The sequence below is a fragment of the Mixophyes fleayi genome, chromosome 6 (genome assembly GCF_038048845.1).
Source record: "Mixophyes fleayi isolate aMixFle1 chromosome 6, aMixFle1.hap1, whole genome shotgun sequence".
NCBI classification, from domain to species: domain Eukaryota; kingdom Metazoa; phylum Chordata; class Amphibia; order Anura; family Limnodynastidae; genus Mixophyes; species Mixophyes fleayi.
Window position 1 is genome coordinate 84,399,667 of NC_134407.1, and position 24,523 is coordinate 84,424,189.

Genomic DNA, 24,523 nt, shown 5'->3' on the forward strand with positions numbered 1-24,523 from the left:
GAGATGACCCTTGCAGGTCTCCCAGATCCGAGCTGCAAATTCCAGAGTTGGAAAACGTTTGGTTAGGACCTTCCGAATATCAGAAGGGACTCCCCAAAGGCCTGACAAGTCGGGTACGGAGAGGTAGGCAGCCTCCAGGTCTGCCCATGCATGAGATGCCGGTGGAGCAAATGAGGAGGCTATTGAGCTAAGCTGAGCTGCCCAGTAGTAGGCCTTGAGGTCGGGGAAGCCCCTGCCTCCGCAGCCCTTAGGTTTTTTAAGTAGTGCCAATCGGAGCCTGGGAGACCTGCCTCGCCAAACAAATTTAGAAAGGTGTTGTTGCATAGAGTAAATTTCAGTTAGGGGTATTCTCACAGGCAGTGTCTGGAAAAGGTAAAGAAGTTGAGGGAGAACAGTCATTTTTACCGCAATGATCCTGCCCAGCCACGAGATGATTAGGGTTCGCCAGGAGAAGATGTCTGACTTGAGTTTGTGGAAGAGGGCTGGATAGTTCTCCTGGTATAGGGTTTCATATGAGGTGGTTATATATACTCCCAGGTATTTTAATTTTTTCTTCTGCCATCTAAAGTGAAAATGGGAGGTGAGATCATAGCAGTCCTGTGAGGGCACATTAAGAAATAGGGCTTCGGATTTTGTTATGTTGATTTTATACCCGGATAGGTCACCATATCTCGAGAGGAGGCAGAACAGGTTGGGCAGAGATATTCTTGGTTGCTGGAGCGTGAGGAGTATATCGTCAGCAAAGAGTGAGAGCTTACTCTCCAGGGACCCTGTCTCCACTCCTCTGATATCTGGGGAGGCTCGGATAGTGGCTGCCAGAGGCTCAATGACCAAGGCAAAAATTAGAGGGGAGAGTGGGCATCCTTGGCGGGTGCCATTACTTATTGGGACGGGATCAGAAGGAGAACCATTGACCATAACCTTAGCAGAGGGGTGAGAATACAGGGCCTGGACCCCCGACAAGAAATCCCCAGACAGACCGAAATGCTTGAGGGTATGAGTCATGAACTGCCAGGAGATCCTGTCGAAGGCCTTTTCGGCATCCAAGGATAAAATGATGGATGGAGTTTTCCTAGTGTTAATTATATGAATGAGATCGATAGTTCTCCTTGTGTTATCCCTGGCCTGCCTACCAGGGACAAACCCCACCTGATCATAGTGAACTAGCCCGGGGAGTACAGTGTTTAGGCGATTGGCCAGGATCTTAGCGTAAAGTTTCAAGTCATTATTAAGGAGGGATATTGGGCGATAACTAGCACAATTATGAACTTCTTTGCCTTCCTTGTGGATCAGGGTTATCCGAGCCTCCAGAGATTCTTTAGGCCAGGGTTTGCCCTTTAGGATAGAGTTAAAAAGAGTGGAGAGTTGGGGGGCCAGAAGAGCAGCGAATTTCTTATAGTAGGCTGCTGAAAACCCATCAGGACCAGGTGCCTTTCCTGTTTTCTGAGCCTTAATAACCTGCACTACCTCCTCCAAGGAGATGGGTTCACTAAGGCGGTCTGCAGCCTGGGGAGTAAGCTTCGGAAGGCGAGCGTCCTCCAGGAACTTATCTATACGCTCTGACTGTTCCCTGTGGGCCGAAGTGTTGGGGGGCTGAGGGAGGTTGTACAATTTTAAATAGTAATTTTGGAATTCTGAGCGGATTAATTTTGGGTCATAGACCAGAGTCCCGGAGGGATCCCTAATAGCCATAAGATTACGGGCCGAGACTTTGGTCCGCAGCCGAGTGGCCAAGAGCTTGTCCGCCTTATCACCTTTTTCGTAAAAGCGCTGGTTCAGCCATTTCAGCTTGTTGGCCACTCGGTGGGAGAGAAGTAGGTTAAGTTCACCTCTCACGGAGGCCATTTGTTCAAATAAAGCAGGGTCAGGGTTAGATTTATGTTGTTCTTCCAACTGGTGGAGGGTCGTGGAGAGACGCATGGTCTCGGCCACCCTAATCCTCTTAGCATTTGCTGCCGAAGCCATTAGATGGCCTCTAATGACCGCCTTATGAGCATTCCAGAGAGTAGAAGGGGAAATATCAGGAGATTCATTTGTTTCAAAATATTCGGATATTAGGGATTTAATATGAGCTACTGTGTTTTTGTCGTGGAGAAGGGACTCGTTGAGTCTCCAGGAGAATGTGGAGGAGCGAGATACTAGGGAGGAGAGGTCCGCCGAAATTGGGGCATGGTCAGACCATGTAATTGAATGGATAGTGGAATTAGTGAGTTTGAAGGTCAGGTCGTGGCTGAGCAGGATCATGTCGATTCGGGAATAAGTGTTATGGACTGAGGAGTAGAAAGAATAATCCCGGGCCAAGGGGTCAGAGATTCTCCAAGTATCATACAGATTGTGCAGTTTCATGAAATCCTGCAGGGCTCTAGAGTTCCTCCTGTCCCTCCCGTCGGAAGGAGCAGTTGAAGGGGCAGACCTATCCAAATGGGGGGTGAGGACCGCGTTAAAGTCTCCTCCCACTATCAATTCTCCCTTGCGAACCTGAGAGAGTGTAGCTCCCAGGCGCCTAAAGAATTTGTGCTGGTCTTGGTTTGGGGCATAGATGTTCACTAGTGTGCACGGGAGGTTGTTCAATTTACCTACTAGGATAATGTATCTACCTTCTTTATCCCTGTGTGAGTCTGCGAGATCAAAGACAAGATTACGTGAGAAGAGGATTGCCACCCCGCATCTCTTCTTGGCAGAGTCACAAGCATGATAAGAAAGGGGGAATCTCTTGGATTTAAGTTCCGGGTGCAAGTGTTTGATAAAGTGGGTCTCCTGTAGGAATACTAGGTCGCCTTTAAGGGCCTGTAAAGAAGCGTAGAGTTTGCCTCTTTTTTGGGGAGAGTTAAGACCTTTAACATTGAAAGAAATCAGACGGAGTGTCATGAGAAAGTCAAAGTGGGAGAGTCAGGAGGTGAAAATATATGTAGTGAATTGTAGTTTTGTCTTGCTGAAGGGATAGATGCCAGAGACGACCATGGTTGGGGAGACATTGTAGGTGTGGTGGGAGAGTGGGGAAAGGAGGACGGGAGTGGTGCAGGGAACCCGTCCAGGATGCTGGTGGGGCAGAAGGAACGGTACTTTAGGTACCCGGGGACCAGCTGAGAGCAGTCAAGCTCTATGGGGGAGGTGGCTAGGGCTTACCAATCGGGAAGGCGAAAGGTAGATGGCTGACAGGGGTGGGGGGGGGGAGGCGGGTATCTGCTACCCAGTGGGCCCATGTGTGTGGGTGTGGGGGAAGAGGGGATGACAGAGAGGGCTGTATCAGTAAGGTGGGGCCACATCATGTAAACATATAAACATATGGATTAACTATGTAACATTGTCGAACCAGAGGGTACAGAGATAACAAACATATGTTTACAAATGCCAATTTGAACCACTGTGAGCGTATAGAGAATTTCAACAGTTAAACAAAAAGCAATTACATAACGGGACCAAATGGACCCCAAAAAAACAGATAAACATGCCTGCCGATGGTCATGGGGGAGATGCCGCTTTTCCGAGGGAGGTCCATAGCGGCATTCCGCTGTAGCTCCTAGAAGGCCATGGGTATGGAAATCCACCTGTATACGAAGCAAAACAAACAACAAGCAAAAAACAAGGCAGGGCAAACAGGAACCCCAGACCTCAGGCGTGTGAACAATATATTGAGAAGTTAGGTAACATATGGACATTTCGGAGGGCACGTCTCCGGGTAAGTATAGTTCCTCAAATGTCCTTCGGTAGAATTGGCCATTAGGCGGTCAGGAACGGCTTACAATAGCCCTGGATCGGATCGGATTGACCTTCCCTGGGTGGGGAGTTTCTGATCCCTAAAAGACAGTCAGGGATATAAATTACTAGGTCTTGCGAGGAGTGGAGGACTTTTGTACTGTAGACCATTCGCCTCGCGGAGCTCTTTGGGGCCGCGGGTTTAGATCCTGGTTGCTCGAGGTAGATGAATGAGAGGCGCCCGTGGGGGGCTCAGGAGCAAGACCTAAGCGGTGTAGGAGGGCCTGGGCCTCCGGTAGTGTGCGGGCGGAAATCTGTCTCTCCTGGTGCCAGAGGAACAGGCGGAAGGGGAAGCCCCAGCGATAACGGACATTATGATCTCGTAGAACTTGCGTTACCGGGGCAAGCTCCCGACGTCTGGCCAGGGTGGTTGGTGACAAGTCCTGGAAGATCTGTATGTTGTGACCCTCGAATGTTAAGGTATGTAATTTTCTGGCTCCGCGCAAGACCATCTCTTTGGTAGTATAAAAGTGAAGTCGTAAGATGACATCTCTAGGCTGGTTCTGGTCGGTAGATCTGGGCTTTAGGGCCCTATGGGCTCTGTCCAGCAATAAGTGGTCCTCCGGGACCTCAGGGGCCAATTGGGAGAAAAGCTTCTTCAAGTATTGGTCCAGATGCGAAGGTTCGACCGTTTCTGGAATGCCTTTCAGGCGCAGATTGTTCCGCCTCGCCCGATTGTCCATATCCTCTTGATGTTCCTGGACAGATGTCAAGTCACTTCGTAGGCGTACAATGTCTTCCTCCATGCCTGTCTGAGAGGACACCACCGTCTCTAATCTTTGTTCAACTTGGTCAGTGCGGGTTCCTATTGAAGTCACCTCTGTCCGCAGTGAGTGGAGGGCAGCTTGTACTTCTGAGTGCACGGAAGATTTCAGTTCTTTCATTTCTTTAATTAACGTTAGGAAGTCCCGTCTGGTTATCGGGGACGTATCATCTTCCTCTGAGTCAGATTCAGCAGAAGTGTGGGGGGAGCCCGTCCTCGACCGATGCGGGGTTGAGGTTGATTGCTTCGAGAAATATTGAGGGAGGCTTTTGGGGTGGGATTTCTTACTGCCTTTAGGCATTGTGAAGGATCCTCAAAGGCAGGGCTGTCAGGCAGTAAGAGGGGCTGTGTGAGCAAACCGGATAGTAGAATAAATTACAATGGGAGGGCCCACATAGGGAAGAGAATTCACATGGGTCTGAGTGTAAATAGCATGGAAAAGACTTCCCGCCCCTGTCAGCACTTTAGGGGGTTACAGGGTCATTGCGCACCCCTGGAGCTCTGGGGTCGGCTCCAATAATAGGTAAAATACAATATGGGTTAGGACTATAGTGATTCAGGAGGTGTGAAGCCTGAAGTCTTAGAAGAATCTCAGAATACTTGAAGGAGGCAGGCAGAATGGGCAGCGGTAGTGTAATTGCCCCGTGTGTAGCAGGTTTTTTTTTTTTTTTTTTTTGGGTTTTTTCACACTGACCTGGCTCCTGTGGTTGGGCGCTGGCAGTGGGTGGTTTCTCCAGTCTCCTCGCCAGTCCAGGTGCTTTTTCAGCTTCAGGCTTGGCCCGTGTCCTCTGGTCCAGCGCTGCTGGGGGATATATCTGCGCCACTAATTGTCAGGCCGAGAGTGCGCCTGGTGGTTAGCTGCTGGCGGACCCCTAATGGTGGGAACCTCCGAGCCCAGTCCTGAGCTCTAAGCTGAGCTGAAGGCCCAGCGCAGGAATCCCTGGGACGAGTCGCCCGACCGGAAGTCCCCGCGGTAAAACCGGAAGTGGAGATGTCCGCCGGGTAGGTCTGAAATTGAGCCCCAGGCCTTCTCCGGAAGTAGGCCTCCGGGTCCCGCTCACCTATTCCCGTCAGATGGCGGCGTCTGTGGCTCCGAGCGCCGTGGGGGCTCTATAGGAAGCGGAGCTCCGCTTGAAGAAGCCCCAGGGAGTTGTATGGGCGGTCAGGAGCTGAGAGCTGAGAGGCCCAGCGTGGCGGGGACCAGTTGCGGTGCCGTCGGGAGGAGGAGGTGAGTGACCAGCTGCAGCTGGGGTATCCAGGGCAGTGCCCCAATCCTCTGGTGCCAGATTCAGGGAGAATGGGCCACGAGTTTGCAGGTAATTCCCCAAGTACCTGATTTGAGTGCAGGAGCTGATGTGAAAAGCGACCACCTGAAATGGCTGCCTAGCCACGCCCCCATCTCGTTCATTTTGAAGCAAAGACTTAATGTAGGTCTTAAACCTTGGATCAAGCACAGTGGCCAAAACGTACTGATCCGAGTTCAAGATCTTAATAACTCGAGGATTATTGTGAAGCAAATTAAGTACTTGATCTACAAGGCCAACATACTTTGCGGAATTGCTTGCTTTCATCTCCTCCTTCAGTTTCTCAAGCTGCTTTTCCAATAGTCTAATTAAAGGAATGACTTGGCTCAAACTAGCAGAATCTGCACTCACTTCATACGTCACAACTTCAAATGGTTTCAGCACCTTGCACAGCACTGAAAGGATTCCCCACTGTGCAAGAGTGAAATACATCCCCCCTCCTTTCCCAATGTCATGGCTTGTGCAATATGCTTGGATGGCTTTGCGCTGTTCCTCCATCCTCTGAATCATGTACAGGGTGGAATTCCACCTAGTTACCACCTCTTGCTTAAGTTGGTGGCAGGGCAAGTTAAACTACTCTTGGAGCTGCTGCAATCCCCTACATGCTGTGGCAGAATGCCTGAAATGGCCTGAAATTTTACGGGCCACCGAAAGCATCTCCTGCACCTCACGGTTATTTTGTAGGAAGCTCTGCACCACTAAGTTGATGGTGTGAGCAAAACACGAAATGTGATAGAATTCACCCAGCTGTAATGCTTGCACTATATTGTTGGCGTTATCAGAAATGACATATCCTGGGGAGAGTCCAAGTGGTATAAGCCATGTATCAATCACATCTCTTAGTTTGCGTAAGAAATTGTCAGCTGTATGCCTGTTAGTGAAGCCAGTGATACAAAGAGTGGCCTGCCTGTGACAAATGTTACGTAGTGGTGTACATGCTGCTCCTCTTCCTGCTGGTGAATGTGAATGACCAACCCAGTGGGCTGTCACAGTCATATAGTCTTTGGTTTAACCACTTCCACTTGTCCACATATCTGTGGTTAAGGGGACAGTGGGCAGAATGGCATTTTTCAGCGCAATCTCTACATTTGTACACACTTTTTGGTATAGTTGTGAAATAGCTTTACGGGAAAAATGGTGTCGTAATGGAATTCTGTAATGCGGACACAAAACCTCAATTAATTGTGAAAAACCAGCTGTGTTTATTGTGGATATTGGTCGCAGATCTAACACTAACATGGCAGTCATGCCGTCTTTGATTCGCTTGGCGACTGGGTGACTGCTGTCATATTTGCTTCCCCTAGCAAATGATTAATTGTTGAAATGTAGGACTGCTCTTTTTCTTGGCCTTCCTCTGGGCTGACGATTCACCCCCAGCAGCAGCAACAGCAGCAGCAGCAGTGGGACTAGCGCTTTCTTCAGAGGAATCAATAATAGTGCAGGAGTCATCCAGCCTTAATAAGTTGGATGCAGGGCTAACTCTGAGCGCTACTGAGGATATTGATGAGGATGGTGTGGTTGTGTATTTTTTAGCCGTCGGGATGTCAGTGACCAGAGGGTCCTAGCTGATGATGGAGTGTTTGTAATTTTTTTGGAAGAACTTTCAGCTTTTCCCAACACTTTGCCATGAACTCTCGTTAAATGGTGTAACATAGACAAGGTTCCAAGATGGTTAAGGTCCCTCCCTCGACTGACTGTGGCTTGACATACACTAGAAATGGCTATATAGTTGTTGTCTGGATTTGGATATAAATAATTCCACACATAAGAAGTGGATTTTTTTTGTTTTATGCCCAGACAGGACAATGGCCTTTTTCTTGTCACATGCCAGAACTGCTGCCACTGGTGCAGGACTTACACAAGCAACCTCATCCTCATCAACATCCTCATTAGTGCCCTCGTCGCCTACACAAATCTCCCCCTCATCCTCTTCTAATTCCAAAGTGGCATCCTCAATTTGTGTATCACCGGCTACACTCGGGCTGTTAAGGCACACATCAGCAGAACTGCTGAATGGGTCCTTCTTTATGGGTACATTAACAGAATGCTCACGATTAGACATACCACTGTTGGATGGACTCTCCACAGGGATTGTTGTCATTTCTGATTCAGAGCATACATTATTCTGTAATGCCTTACTGTTTTCTTGCAGATCGGCTTTGACGCGTAACAGCAGTTGTGCACCACTTTTAGACTCCAAATTACTTGGTCACGAGTGACCTTACAAGAAGAAGGCTCGGTAACATTTTTTGATCTGCCACTAATAGAGAAAAGTGAAGGCCTCATTCTTTCTTTGCCACTGCGTGTGTAGAATGGCATGTTGGAATTTTTTTTTTTATCGGCAGTTAACTTTTCCTCAGTTACACTTCTTTTTCGCTTCAACACTGTAAATTATTTTTGGTGTGTGTTTTTTTCCCTGATTTAAAAAGACTATGTACTTTTACATCGCCTTTCCCAGATGACGTACTGGGAAAACTACCATCAGGACTGGTGACAGAACCTGGTTGCTGATTCTGCTCATATGTGGAGTGCTTTGAATCCATTTTAATGAGCCCAAAGCACTTGTAGTGCCAAAAATTGTATTAGATAGATACTGCTGACAAATATGACTTTTTTTGGACAGCCATAAAAATTAGTGTAAAATACTGGGGAATATGGGAGATCTCAAAGCACTTGTAGTGCAAACAAATTTTAGAAATACTGCTAACAAATATCACTTTTGACAGCCAGAAAAATTATTGTTTCTAACTGGGGAATATGGGAGACCCCAGAGCACTTGTAGTGCAAACAAATTTTAGAAATACTGCTGACAAATATCACTTTTGACAGCCAGAAAAATTATTGTTTCACACTGGGGAATATGGGAGACCCCAAAGCACTTGTAGTGCAAACAAATTTTAGAAATACTGGTGACAAATATCACTTATGACTGCCAGAAAAATTAGTGTAAAACACTGGGGAATATTGGACACCCCAAATCACTTGTGGTGCAAAATATTGTCTTATGTAGATACTGCTGACAAATATGACTTTTTTTGAAAATTTGTGTTAAACACTGGGGAATATGGGAGTGTCAGGCCCCGTCCACGCTGTTCTTCCACTCGGCGGGGACGGACGTCTGTCTCTTCCGCTCAGCCCGGTCTGTTGCTTGGCAACAGGAATGCCGCGCCCCCCAGCTCCGCCGGGCGCATGCGCCCAGCTCAGTCGACGCTAGTAACGGCACACGAGGGCCTGATTCCCCCAATCAATGCCACTTCCTGCCTCCTATTTAAACCTGGCTCTGGCGCCATTAGGGTGCCAGAGTAACAGGTTATCTGCCTCTAGCTCCCCTGTGTTTTGCTCCTCCATTTGTGACCCGGCTTCCTCGACCATTCCTCGGATTCTGCCTCCCTGTTGTGACCCGGCTTGCTGACCATCCTCCTTTCTGTGTGCCCCACTGTGTTCCTGTGACCTTGACTAGCTTTGACGATTCTCCTGGATTTTCCCTTTGTACCACGCATACCGATTGGCTTGACCCGGACCGTCTGACCCTTCTTTCACTACAACGGCAACTGACTAATAGGAACGCGACCGGCGTACCCATTGCAGCGAAGTCCAAACCTCCTTGCGGGGGTCCCTGGTGAAAACCAGGGGTACTTTAGACTCCGCACCTATTAGCTCAGTAGCGCTAATTCCGGTTAGTGTTCCTCACTATTCGGGCCTGACAGGGAGACCCCAAAGCACTTGTAGTGCAAAAAAAATTGAAAAATAAGCCTCCTCTATCCTCCTGTCTTGCTGCTCAAACAATTGCAAATAGAATTTGATTTAATAATAGAATTGAATAGATTGCAAATAAAAGAATAATAGAAAGAATAAGGTGTACAATTATTGCTCTGTCCCTGCGCTAATACAGCCTGTGACCTAACCCTGCTCTCTCCCTCTGTCAAATGGCGATGGATTGCTGTGGAGGCAGGTATATATGCTTCTCAGATCTCGCGAGAACCAAGCTCAGAAATACGAATACTTCACGATGACGTTTTGCCTCGATTTCGATTCCAAATGGGCGGGAAAGTACCGAGCCTGCTGAGCTCGATACTCGGATAGGCGAAATTCGGATGGATTCGGATCTCGGGGAACCGAGCCCGCCCATCTCTATATTAAACACAGAAGTTTGGAAAGTCGGCACAGTTTCCGTCCAAATGCTGTCGGCACAGTGTCTGTCCAAATGTCATCCAAAAACAGTGATGGCTCCAGGGCGTATAACAAAAAGCAGTACTGCCTGTAATGTTAGAAGACCCTCTCAAAAATAGCCCGGCACATGCAGCATGTTCACAGTAAAGAGACTGTAGTAGCATCGGCCATGAAGTTCCCCAAGCGCTCGTAAGAAAGGTGCATGCAATTGGTACATCTTCGCAATAGAGGGTACATTGCGAACAACACCGAGACAATAAGGACAAGACGCAGCCTTCTGGTCCCATGTAAACTTTCAGACAAAGAGATGGATGTCAAAGGCTTCAATGACTGTGTAGCCTGCCAAGGCTTGATTGCAAGAAAATACCTGTGGTGACACATGAAGAGATGTAAGCTAAACCAGAACAGAGTCCAGTCTCTGTGCGCCTTTGCTCAGCCTGTTCCACCTGATATCAGTGGTGGTTCATAGAAGCTCTTGAGTGACATTACCCCAGATGAAATCTTACTCACAGTCAAAAATAACCAATGTATCATGCAGATGAGGCAACATCTCTTCAACTGGGTTGGTTCAGATGCTGGCAGGCACGAGTATATCTGTCAGAAGCTTAGAAAAATGGGCAGGCTATTGCTACAGGCTAGAAAAGCTACCCCTTTGGAGAGGACGGAAGTCTTTACCACCCCAAACTTTCTGCATGTAGTACACACTGTGAAGCTGGTAGCTCGCTATGATGAGGAGACAGGTACATTTAAGACACCCTCGCTGGCACTTAAGGTCGGGCATAGCATGCAAAAGACTTCCTGGGGCACAACATATTGAGCATGGTGGAGTGCTCTGTACTGCTGCAGTTGAAAATTCACGCTATGTCAGGAAGACCTATGAGGTAAGATGGAATAAGTTGATCTCATTGGTGGCCTTGAAAACTCTTAAAGAGTCCAAGTGGAACATGTCTCAGCTTTTACCTTCCACTAAAAATGTGAAAAAGCAATTGTATCTCGATGAAAAGCAGCAAGCCTACCAAAGCGGTTTATTCACCGAGCCTATGTTTAACAACTGGGCACTACTTGCAAAAGTGACGCTGGTACAAGTGATCTTGGTCAATCGAAGAAGGGAAGCAGACGTTTCCAAAATGTCGCTCAATACCTTCTTCTCAAGAGATTCTTCGGATCTCCATGATAATGTGACCCTAGTGCATTCTGAGGTTGAGAGGAAGTTCTGTCGGCACTTTACTCTGATTGAAATTTGGGAAAAACGAGGGAGAAAATTCCCCATCCTGCTGACACAAGCCATACAAAATCATGAAAATGTGGAGTGTCTACCCAAAATCTCTATATGTTTTTCAGACCAGCTGCCTTGTCACACTTAAGGGGCTCTGATTGCATACACTTGTTTGCCTAAGAGTGTGGGGCCAAAAGCACTTTGTCACTCTTTCAAAGGTCCTCAACCCAAACATCATGGAACTGGATCAGTTGGCAGACTTCCTGGGGCACAACATCAGGGTGCACCAACAGTATTACCGCCTCCCAGAAGGTACCTTCCAACTTGCCAAGATCAGCAAACTTTTAATGGCTCTTAAAAGAGTGGCAGACTGTTGGAATTATTGTGTCATTTACATATCTGTTTCTTTTCAGAACCTGTGCAGCTACAGAATGACAGGTCATATGATGAGCTATCATCTGTGACAGAAGGGACAAGTGGTCAATGTCACGATCTGCCTCCTGCAGCTCCTGTTTGCCAGGAGCTATGTTGGTCTTTCGGGATATAAATAGCCTGCAGTACCACCATGCCACCAAAGGGGCCACTGTGGTGCTTGAACTGTTTTCCTTCCTGCTGAGCTAAGCTCGATTTCTTAGCATGATTTACACCTGCTACTACTCCTTAAAAGACAGCCTCGCCCAACAGTCTGGGTCAGATCATCAGGTCACTCTACCTGATAGGAAGCAATCCTTTGACTCCTGTTCCTGGTTATTCTTACCTGTGTACCTGACTTGTGATTGCTGTTCAACTTCAGTGCTGCAGACACAGCTCATCATCCATCCAGTTCCTGAGTTATAAACCTGTGTGGATCTCTGTGCTTCTGCTCTCTGCAGCTCATTGCTTCTCAGTGTAACCTGTTCAGCTTACTTCCACCTTTACTTGCTTTCTGCTCTCAAGTGTTTCAGCATTATCAGGCTACTTATCTCACCACCTTTCCAGAGGTATCCAATGCTGCAACCCACAGGCTACTCATCTCACCACCTTTCCAGAGGTATCCATCCTGCAACCCGCTGGCTACTGCATCTCACCATCACTTTACAGTATTGCCTATTCCGCTGGTAAGATCTGTGGTTATATTACTGCCTTACCAGTTATTGCATCCTGAACCTTTATTACCTGTGTTTCTAATAAACCCACTTTGTTCACCTACTTTCTCTCCGTGGTCTTACCATGGGAAACCTGATAGTCAAGCATTTGGTCGACACATGATCAAATTTTTCAAACCATGCCAGGTGCCCAAAATGCGTGACTGCACTGCATGCCTCATGGTTGAACCATCAGCACTGAAAGATCGGAACTGGTCGTGGGTGAAATTCTACATAAAGAATATAAACATAATTCTACATAACAGCTATAAACAGAGATCATCTACTTGAAATTATATTAACTGGCAAGAACACGGCTAACAGGGGGGTCTCATGGGGGGGAATGGAGGCCCCCTTAGCCCAGGGGCCTCCATTCCCTTAATCCGGCCCTGCGTCTCCTGTTTCTGTGTGAGCTATATCTCTGTAGAATGTTACTGGAAACTTTGAAAAACACTGCCAACCCTTCTCTTTAACTTTCATTAATGACACTGCCCAACTGCACTGGAGACTGCCAAGAACCCTACTACCCCTTCTAGGTCTCTCTGTGAAATGGTGCAAGATCTCAGTGGAGGGCGGTACTTATAGAATCCAAATCATGTGAAATCAGATGCGACAATGGCGTTTTCAGTTTCGAGAGCGCGCGAAAGTACTGAGCCGAGCCGGCACAGTACTTTCATGCGCCCTAGGATCGCCAATTTTTTGCACGCCCTCGGATCGGTGATGTTTGCGTGGGCTTGGTTTTAAAAAAATCGAGCCCAGGCATCTCTAGTAAGGATGGTATTGGAATAGTCAATGCGGGAGATGACGAGTTCATGAATTAAAGTTTTTGCAGCTTCTTGTGTGAGATATGTGTGTATTCTATAAATGTTTCATACTTTTATGTAACATTATTTTGATATTGATTGGATGTGGGGAACAAAAATTAGTAAAGGATTACATCTAGGCAGCGAGCTTGTAGGGTAGTATTTATTGTCATGTTGTCAACAAAAATAGAAATGTCAGGTAGGTGACTTCTGTTGACTAGTGGTAATATTATTAGCTCTGTTTTTGAAAGTTTGAATTTGAGGTGGTGAGAGGACATCCAACATGAAATTGCAGAAATTCACTCTGTAATAAATTGTAAGAGATATGGAAGCTTATGAGTTTTCAAAGAGAAATGGCTTAGATAGAGAAGCACAGAGGACCTATGACTGAGCCTTGTGGTAATCCAACTGATAACAGAAGCGGAGAGGAGGTGGATGAGGGAAACCAACACTGAAAAAGCGATTAGATAGGTAGGATGAGATCCAGGATAGGAAATGTACAGAAAACCGGGGGATTGTAGCATTTGTGTGAGAAGACAGTAGTCAGCAGTGTCAAGTGTAGCAAAGAGAACCAGGAGAATTAGAATAGAGTATTGTCCTTTAGATTTACCAGTGATCAAAGCATTGACAAAATTAATTAGTGCAGTCTCTGTGGAGTGTTGGGACGAAAGTCTGAGTTAAGAGGGCCCAAAAGGTTGTGTGAGGAAATAATGTCTGTGAGGCGAGGGTATGCAATTCTCTCACTAAGCTTGGAGGGTCATGCTGAGAGATGAGGAGCTGAGAGATGGGACAGTCATTTGAGAGAAAGCTTCATTCATCTAGGAACACAATTTAATTTTTTTAAATGCTCGTAACCCATGCATACATACGTATTTATAGACAAATGTACATAAGGAATATGTTCGTAGATAAATACTGTAGTTTCTCACTTATTCTCACAAATTTCATTGTGGTTTTTTTGCTCTTCTATGTGATTTGATAGCAATTGCACCTTATATTACTTTATGCTTCTTTACTCCTAATTCACTTATGAATGCACATGTGTGCATTGCCTTAATTACCATAACTACCATATTCACCTTAATACTCCTAAACACTCATGTTTCATGACAATTATTGCATTTGAACACTTTATATGCATTTACTCATCAACCTGCACTGTTCCATGATAACAAACCCCCCTTTATAAGATACTTTACTAACAAATATGTCTCATTATTTCAGATTTACTTAAAAAAAATAAAATGCACACAGATTTTTTCTTAAATAGCAAACTTTTTTTTATCAGTCATCAGCTAAGAAATAAACATTTCAAACATGTTAATAAATAATAAAAATGAATTAGTTCTAAATATTTTGTAGGTGCAAACCTTACTTCTGAAAACAAGCGTACTTCTATATGCGGCTGAGCTTGAATTTCCTCAATATGTTTGGGAACACCTTTACTGTGCCTGGGCTACGCTCAACCGTCCCTTCTCTCCCTCGTTGCGCCCTTCAACACATAGGAAGTGGTAAGTGTGATTTCATAAATTATCTGTATGAACCTCATTAATTGTTGAGTTCAGAGATCATCATTTGATTAGAAATACTTCTGTATCGTAAGGAGTAATGCCCACTGAATAAAGACCCACTGGTAGCTTAAACCTATTAGAAAAACCTCACTAAACAAAAAATACAAAAAGTAAAAAAACAAATAAAACACAAACGCAACTTTTCCTTTTCAGGAACCCCACATTAAAGGCTTAATCCTTAGTCAGCTAAGTAGAGACAGAAAAAAAATCAACCACCAAAAGGTATATAGTGTGAATCCTACTTTCCTTCCTTGTCTCTTTCTTGTCTCTTCAGCTCTAACACTTTGTTCTTGGGGAGGATTCGGAAGATCCAGATGTCGCTTCCAGATGGATTGACCCACTGAGACAAGGGTTGGGCAGCTCTCTACTACTTAAGGTAGCAGATGCACTAAGGTTGGCATTTAACTTTATAAAGCATGCACCAAAACGTGTAAGTAGAGAGTGTTGACGTCATATCCAGATCAGTGCTCAAGGAGGAAGGAATCTGCATGCTGCATCGCTGAGCCCTGCACGCAACCAGCACTATGCAACCAGAACCTGCCCCCCAAAATATTCGAAAGACAGGCTTCTGGGTAAGCCCTAATTAAGGGTGTTTGAGTATTTTAGATTTTGCAAGCCCCCAGAACAGTATAAGGAATTAATTAGTTTACTGATGATATAGTTTGTGTAATTTTATTAAAGGCAAAACTCAACAAAAATCAGTGATTTGGACAAAACCACAGTTTATTACATTTACCACTAGATGTCATGACTTCTGGGGATACCCCATTTGGAAAAGAAATATCTTCAAGCTGTTAGTGCATGAATCGATTAGTGATTGATGAATTTCTTTCTGCATGACCACCCCCATATTTAAATGCTTGGCTACATCCCATTCATGTGGACTGCCATGGAGTCTAAAAAGGAAATAAGCAAATTATATTACCAGATACTTTAATTTCCTTGAGGAACTCACTGGCCAATATTTCCCTCCTATGTTTCTGTTAATTTATTTTTCAGACAGCTTGAGAACTCAAAGAAAAAGGAAAGGAGCAGTCACACTATATACCTTATAAGGGTGTCAACTTTTTTTCATCTCTACTCCACTAATTTAGAATTAACTCATTTGTGTGAGCTACCATGGAGTTCCTTAAAGAAAATGTAAACCTAATTTGCTTATTTAGTCTTGATCCTTTGTACTCCAATGTGTCATGGATATACACAGAAATATAAGATTCTAGCAATCTGCCTGATTTGAGGAGTCCAGTGTAGAGTAGATCTTGCCAGGGAACCACGCAAAGAGATTTGGTCTTAGCTGCGAGCACCATGCAGGTCCTGGTTCTCTGGGTGGGTACCAGGCGTGACTGGCATGTGTAAGTAGCGTTCACAGGAAAAGCATATACATTGAATAAACTGAAGAACACTGGGCGCTGGTCACCAGAATTAGCTGAGAAGCACAAGACACAGAATAGCAGGATTTGCAGAGAAGCACAAGATGCTGGATACCAGGATTACCTGAGAAGCACAGGGCGCTAGATACCAGGATTTGCAGAGAAGCACTGGATACTGGATACCAGGAATAGATGTGAAGCACAGGGCGCTAGATACCAGGATTTGCAGAGAAGCACTGGACAATAGACACAAGGACTAGCTAAGAAGCACAGGATATAGGACACTAGGATTCACTGAGAAGCACAGGAAACAGGAGACCAGGATAGCAGTTAGAGTTACCTGCACATTAGTTCAGCTTTATGCCCTATCTCCAACTTTTCTTATTCTCACAAATATAAATAATTGAATAATTGTGGATACTGTTGGTAAATGACAGAGTAGTGCTGATGGCTGATGATTGATACCATACCAAAAACAAGGCAGGTAGACCCACAGTTCTCAACTGTCATTGCTGTTACCATATCTGTTTATCTGCTTGTCCCACTGAGCCCAACTGTCAGCATCCTGGAACATAAGTGCAAGTTGCTGAGAATGCCTACTTTATTAATCCCAGCCAAGGGGTGTTAAAGTAGCCTCCGCATTGTCCATTGCCCTGCACAACTTGGATCAATTGGTCCTCCACACTTTCTCATTAACTACCATAGTTGATCCACATCTCACATCACTCTACCATTACTCAGCTTACCTTCTCAGTTTACTTCCTCTCTCCTACTCACTTTTACCACACTTCTCTCTTCAGCATCCTATTTCTCCCTCCCCTAATATTATTTTCCTATCAATACTGCTAGCTTTTGCCTTCACAAACTGTTTTGATTTCTGCACCCACCACATTCAGCAGTCTACCTCAGCAGACACAAACCTCACACCCATAAATCAACCACCCATTTTCTCTTTCTCGCCCTGCTCCTTCTCACGGCTGTTGGAGACATCTCACCCAACCCTAGGCCCCATGCAATCATCACTATTTGCTCACGCTTCTTGTTCCACCCCAAAACTATCCATCAACCTTGTACATCCAATCCCCTTCTCCTGGCACTTTAGAATGAGAGATCTGTTTGTACCAAACTACCATCCATCCATGATCTATTCATTTAAAAATCCCTCAACCTTTTTACCATTGCAGAAACATGGCTTACCTCCTCTGATGCTGCATCCCCTCCAACTCTCTCCTATGCACTCTCCCTCAACCACACTCTCAGACCTGGAAACACTACCTTTAAAGTCCACTCAATCCATCTATTCTCTTCAGCTTAATTTTGCCCCCCCTTCTCCAGATCCAGTTTCCCAAATTCCTTGACTTAATTCCTGTCCTTTGATATGCCTCCTCTTGCACGAGATGATTAATGCTGACAAACCCACTGCCACTAAACTTTTTTCACTTAGTTCCTCTTTTCCTTCCCATTCTCTCACCACAACCTTCATTCCTTCAGGCTCATCTGACGTCATACTTCTTGCCCACTGTGCCAAAACCACACTCACACAGAGACACCTAAATACTCTTGACCAAATCCACTTCTTTTTTCACTAACACAACTCCAATTACTACCCTGTCCTGCCTTTATCAGGATGCCTATTTCTACAGGAAAACACTCACATAGGCCTAGACAATTCATTTCAAGCCAGCACATATCGTATCAGACAATCCAAACCTCAACCATGACACTCCACACAGACTCAATACCTGCAAAAGTGCTCTCACCATTTGCATCTTTGCCACCTTGCATGTCTGAATAAAGAAACTTACATTTGGATCTTTGGCTTATGAATTTCAACTTCATACTGATTGGTAATGTCGAAGTCGTATAATTGGATGAAAGAAAGTATTCTGATTAATATTGTTTTACCGTGCGATTGCATTTCATGACGCAATCGCACGATAAATAACGCACGCATACACTCGCACGTACACATTCACTTATATATATATTTCATATTTATTAAGGTTCTAATCCACATTCATTTATTAGTAAAATGTATTAGATTGTATATTTATGCATATATAATACTGTAGAAAATGTATTTATGGTTCAGGTGTTTTAAAAGATAAAGAGTTTGATCTCATATTAAAGCTTATTTCACCAGCATTAACCCGGTGTGGACGGAATAGCGATCGCAAGATACAAGCAATATGAGATTAGTACTCAAAAATACTTTTGTGTGGGTCAGTTTGAACTGGTCATTCAGCGTCAAATCATGGGAATAATAGGATGGGGGAAGTTTCCCCTCACCCTTTGTAAGGATCAAATGAACTGACCTATAACTTGCAAGGAACTGGAATACCATTAACCCTGGACCAATGAAGACCTCACTAAGTGTTATCTGGACAAGTATGTACAAGCATGCTGGCTTTTGTTCTAGCTTTCTTTGATGCTGGAAACGTGAGGGCATGGCTGCATTCATTGAACCTGGGTGAACCCTATAAGGAAGATGTAATGTATTCCGTGTTTTTGTACTTTCCTGCTTTAATGTAACATCTTTAATAGGTATCATGTATCGGCTATATTGTACTGTATTGTACTTATTTATTGAACTGCTAAACAAATTGCTTTAGCTAAATAAATTGCTTGTGCTTCGGAACCACACAAATCGCTTAGACAATGCTTATTGGAAAATGATTAAATTACTTTAATAGGTAATATCCTAGCTATAACACCAATTTGTAGTCTGAAACAATAAGACATTGTATCAAGGTTCAACCTTGATGAGAGCTTGCGCTCAAGTTTGAATCTTTGTTTTACTTAACTCTTACACACATTAATGTACCACAAGTTGTATATCAAGGATAATGTTCGTAGTGTTTGTATTTAAATAATTGAAGGATATTCTCAAACATAGCAGGATGTTAAAGTAGCATTTTTTGCCATAAGCCTATTTACGCCTTATTTAAAAATATAAGCGTGTTTTGTCTGGAAAATTGCATTTAAAACATTACATTCTATAAAATGCACCATTTTTTTAAAACAGGATAAAAAAAATAAATGACCTTTCTTGATTCTCAATATACATAAAACATAAATGACTGCTTGGCTTACAATTACCATAGGTATTAATTTTAAAGCAGGTTATAAAAGTTGTCATGTCTAAATAGGCAAACTTTGAATAGGGCAGTTTGCTTATTAGAAGGAAAAAAAAATTCCCTCAGCTCCTCGCAAGTTAATTGGTCTAATTAGATAGTAGGAAGGAGAAAATAAGATGTGTCATCGGATTAGCATCTCAACATCTGTTACCTCCCCTAGCATAGAGAGTCCTTACATTATCCTGAATGGCACCAGCCATCACAGATCTTTAAAGTAAAATTATACCACAGCTCAAGGAAAAAAAAACAAAAGAGTGACCATTCTGAACTTTGCGATGAAGTATGTCTGGCACTTTATTCAATCAATCCTCTTGTCTCTGCTTCATATTTGCCTTGCAGGTAAGTGAAATTAATTTATTTCTAGCATGTGAATGAGAGGCAAAGAAGCTTACAGAACAGGAAAGCTAATCCATCTTTAGTGACCCTGCACATTGTAAGGGATTTTAAAAAGGGGCCTATTCTACAGTCTAGTATATAGGCAACTATTGCCGTGAGATTGCCCTATACTGCAGGGCAACAAACATTTGTGGGAGATCTGGTGTTTACAAATTATTTTGTACCAATGTATACATTTAGCTATTGTTTATACAATATTAAAAACTTAAATTTGTGACCAAACCATTAGCAGAAAGCAAAGTCTATCCTGGCTATACATGCTGATGCATGTATGCTATTGAAAATCAACTATATTTTCGGTCAGTCTATTTTACGCTGCTTTTAGTCATTTTGGTACTGGCTGTGCCTTCTTATTAAGGAACTATTTCAGCATGGCATGCAAGAGGTTAAACCAGTGTATATACAGATTCAGAAGACAACGATATTTGTGATCAATACGAATATTCAAATGTGGCACAGAATGAGTTTTCACAAATGTATTTCTGGTAGACAGATATGTGCAGCTTGACCTAATGATGGAGAAAAGTCAAATTAGACAGTGTCATTGCACTATATTTTAAACAAAAAAACATGTCATACACAGCTTTTTGTCACAGCATTTATTTGGTCATGTTTTTGAACCAGTTAGGTAATGCTATTTAATTCCGTTTCTGCATTGTATTGTCCCTAGTCTGATAAATACCCCACCTTAAAATAAAAAAATAAAATAAAAAAGCTATGCTAACAAACCTCTTTATAATTTATTATTTATATTTAGTAATAATTACAAAGCTAGATACAGTAACACAACCATAATCTCACAAATGACACAGTGTTGAAGAATGCAATTATTTTCCAAGTGTTAAATATGCGGTTACTATTCTCCGTTTTTTTTTTTTTTTGCTTAAGCCACAATACGATGTGGTTTAAGCAAAAAGCCACTATACAATTTATTTTACATTTTATGATCATTATATAATAAATAATGGTGGTAACATTATAATAAAAATACTAGAAACAGCCAATACATTTTAGTCGTACAGCCTTTTTTGTGGGTAGAGGTATGTGCAGAGGTGGAGATGCAAATGCAAAATGATGGCAACTATTAATATACAAGCAAAACCCTTTTATCATTGACGCATACACACTGGGTACTAGTTGTGACTTAGTCCCTTTTCTTAATTCATTAAAAGGAGTTTGACATATGTATTACTCTATCCATAATTGCACTATTTAAAAGTTTTTCATAATAGAAGGTGGCACAGGATTGTCAACACACACATTACCATGGAACTCTTTGGTAAGCAGTATTTTGCCATTAGCAATTGCACACTTTTATTACTACTACCTTAAAATTAAGCCGTTGCTAAGCTTTCTTATTCTTGTACAGTATTTTCTGTACAGCAGTTTTGTGATTTAAAAGATACAAACTTTACCTTTCCTACGTTTTGCAGTGCAAACCAATTATGCTCCATATTTTTTTGACAATGGATCTGGAAGCACCAATGGGAACATGGCCCTTTTGAGCCTGTCTGAAGACACTCCAATAGGTTAGTGCAATAGTCGAGATTTTTCTTGTTCTCTGCAATTAATCAGCCAAGGTGAAACTAGTTATGAATGGTATAGAACTGTAACTGTCATTGCTATGTATCGTTTTAGAATCTGAATCATCCTTAAGATGTGTGGAACATATTGATATTTGTGGTTATTGACAAGCATAAAACTAATTTTCAAGGATCTGCTGCAAATAGTTTTCAAAGACATATCTATTGTGGTCTGATGTTTAAAGCCATTTATTAATATAAACATTATTCTGATTTACTATAGACATTCATTATAAATATGCTTTCTTTACATAACATTAAGGCAGGTTTTCAAGCTTTGATCAGTGATGAAACTTTATGCACAGTCCATTTGTGCCCCAAGGATGTGACCCAGGGCAAACATTTTCCATTTTTAATATTTTTCCAAAAGTGAAGAATCTCATTTTCTGCAAGACAAGTACTATTTTTTTTCTTTTTACAAATATGCTATAAGGATCTCTTTTATATTTGTTTTTTATTTAAGGAGTTTCACTGGTTAAACTTATGCTATGAGTAGACTTGAGCGAATTGAATGTTAAAGTTTTGGTATAGGTTGAGAATTATGGCTTTACCAAATATTAGAGCTATGTATTTGGTTGGAATAAAGACGTAAGACTCAGGTACGTATGCACGTATATGTGTGAGGGGGCTACCAGAAAATGTGAGAATTCCGTACTTGAAACAAGTGGTGTCCTCTCTTATCTAGACTCCATTACTGGTCCACTGGTAGGCCCAGGGCCACTTCCCTTTTTGCCCCTTTTATTAAAATCGCACTTCTCAACTAGCTTACATGCAATGATGATGCATGCAACTTCTAGAAATATTTGCAGTATTTTTTTTATATGGTTTGTGGCCGGTTTTACCAAATAAATGTAACACCCATTACTCTGTGTGTTGGGGTGCATGGGTTATACAGTGTATATCTTTCTCTACCCCTGACTAGCACTTGGGTAAGTGTGCAAATAACCAGAGGGTACTTGTACATGCAGGTTTTTCAACATTGGGGTAGATTTGCTACAAATTGTGTTTAGTGGTTGTTTTAATTCGCTGCTCACCACCAGTTGTTTACTGCTCCAAACCATCACATTTACTGTAGGGCAGTTAAATGGCTGGCGATGTGTGGTGGATTGAAAACAGTTAAACCATATGAGGTTTAGTAAAAGTCACCATAAGAAAATAGACAGGTATTTTTCATTCCTGCTTCTGATTGACTTGATAGCTCAAACATACTGACATGAATTATGGGGGCAATCATTAATTATTAATTGAGGAACAAAATTAATCTATAATTTATGGGTGAAATTTTATTTTTCAATATTGTAAACGACCAATATTATTGTGTTACGTTATGAGGGCAATATGAATATATCAATTATATGAAGAGGGCAATACTATTTGATTGCTAATTTGGGCAATAATTATTTATGATGTACACATGTCACACTACATATTGCCCCCTTAATATAAGTAAAAATAAATTATTTGCCCACATAAGTTAATTATAAATGAATATTGTTCCTTACTAAATAATAATTGGCTCCATAATTCATAAGTCAATTGTGCTTCCTCTTATGTGCAACATAACTTAAAGAGCATACATCCGGTAGTTTAAGCAAACCGCCCTTTAGTAGATATACCCCAAAGTCTCATTTAAGGTGTTGGGACACAGATGTGGTAACTTTGGGTGCAATACAAACAGAGGCCTCAATAATTTGGGCACCAGACCATCTTCTCTCTACAGCACAATTCTTGATTGCAAAGAAAAAGGAAAATATATAACTCCTTTCTCACTTTAGCACAGTTGTTAATCGATTAGCAAAAATATAGTTGCATCACATACATTTCTCCATTATCTCCACTGAAACATTTTTCCAGATGTTATTAGGACAGTTTACATATGTTTACAACATTAGCACTGTCAAGCTGGGTATCCACCGATGCAATCTTCCTTGAGATGCATTTTCTGTAACGATATCACCAATGTTTGCAACTCCCTATGAGCATGCTGTTTCATGTGTACAAACTTACACAACTTACTTTCAGATGTGTGATCTTCAGCTCTTATAACCATTTGCTGAAAATATCGAGACTCTGTACACACTCTACCAATATCTGCCTACGCTGTTGGTCTCGAGTGCTTCCACACTTCCACATCTTTCCATTGTTAATCGTAATTTTTAGGAAAAATAAAAAACCAAATCAAATGATGCAATGATTTGGTACGATAGAACATGATCATAGGAGCTCACACACCCTTGCAATATCTGACCAAATGGTTGTGAATTATGTGATCTGCACAATAATTGAATAGGTGTGTACCCATCTTTGCTCCATTTCTGACAGTTAAACATTTCCTATATCTGGGGACAGCTACTGCCACATATGCTGTGTTCTCTCACTTCCAACACAGGCAAGCTCACGTTGGCTCTAAGGACCACCATTACTCCTCCACTGGAGGGACATTATCCCTTGGACTATAGCACATGCTTGTTTCCCCTTTCTGCAATGTGTCCACCCTGCCTGCATGCAGTGACCCCCTGCTTTCTTTTGGGTCTCTCTTCTAATATGGTGTCACTCAAATTCTTTATTGGGGTCTTGTTCTCTTGGGGGGTGGCTTCTTCTCTCCCTCATTCCGGCCATACATAGAATTTTGGCCTCAAGGCATGAGTGGTTCAAACCCCTTGCTGGCAATGCCTAGGGAGCCCACTGTCCCAGGTCCCCAGCTATTACATCACTTCCCCAGCCACAGGAAATCAGAGTCTTTTATAGACTTGGGTCCCACGTGATGCTGCAAGAGTAGCGCTGGGTGCTTTCATGCCCTTGCAACACCCCTTTAGCGAAGCTTATGCCTTGAAACCTGACTTGCCCTCCTGTTGACTGAAGGTGGGGGTGGATGGGATACATGGACTAGCATAACGGTACATGGGGCTGCCTTAAAAACAAAAACAAGCAAACATTTATTTAAGCTATAAAAGGTTGTATAGATTTACATAGGGAGCCTGAGAAATATATCTATAAATGTGTTTGTTCATTTAGAAAACTATAAAACTCAAGATTTTGAAATGTTGAGGTATTGTAGTAAGTTTAAGTAAGTTATGTTAAATTTTAGCAAGTTCTGTATTAGAATGTTGCATCCACTCAACTCTTATAGTTCTTTCTTTTTCTTTTTTATAAGTACATTGTCCTTTTATATTGTACATTGTTGTGAGTGGACAGGTTCTCTGCTAAACTAGTTTCTTAGTACTAGATATACAAGTGAAGTGTTTTTTGATCTGGTGTTTCATGACTGTTTGAGGTAACCAACTCTCCATTAGCTAGCACTAAAAGAGTTAAATGTACAATACTTTTAAA

At 42.8% G+C, this 24,523-nt stretch overlaps 1 protein-coding gene across 3 annotated transcripts in view; it reads left to right on the forward strand.

The window, feature by feature from the left end:
• Positions 1 to 19,398: 19,398 nt before the first annotated feature.
• Positions 19,399 to 24,523, forward strand: part of CDHR1 (cadherin related family member 1) — a 151,079-nt gene continuing 145,954 nt past the window's right edge. For all 3 annotated transcript variants that reach the window (XM_075216989.1, XM_075216990.1, XM_075216992.1), the window contains exons 1-2: positions 19,399 to 19,553; positions 21,044 to 21,139. In XM_075216989.1, the coding sequence (XP_075073090.1) occupies positions 19,490 to 19,553; positions 21,044 to 21,139 (160 nt within the window). In that variant the 5' untranslated portion in view covers positions 19,399 to 19,489. The remainder of the gene's footprint in view (positions 19,554 to 21,043; positions 21,140 to 24,523) is intronic.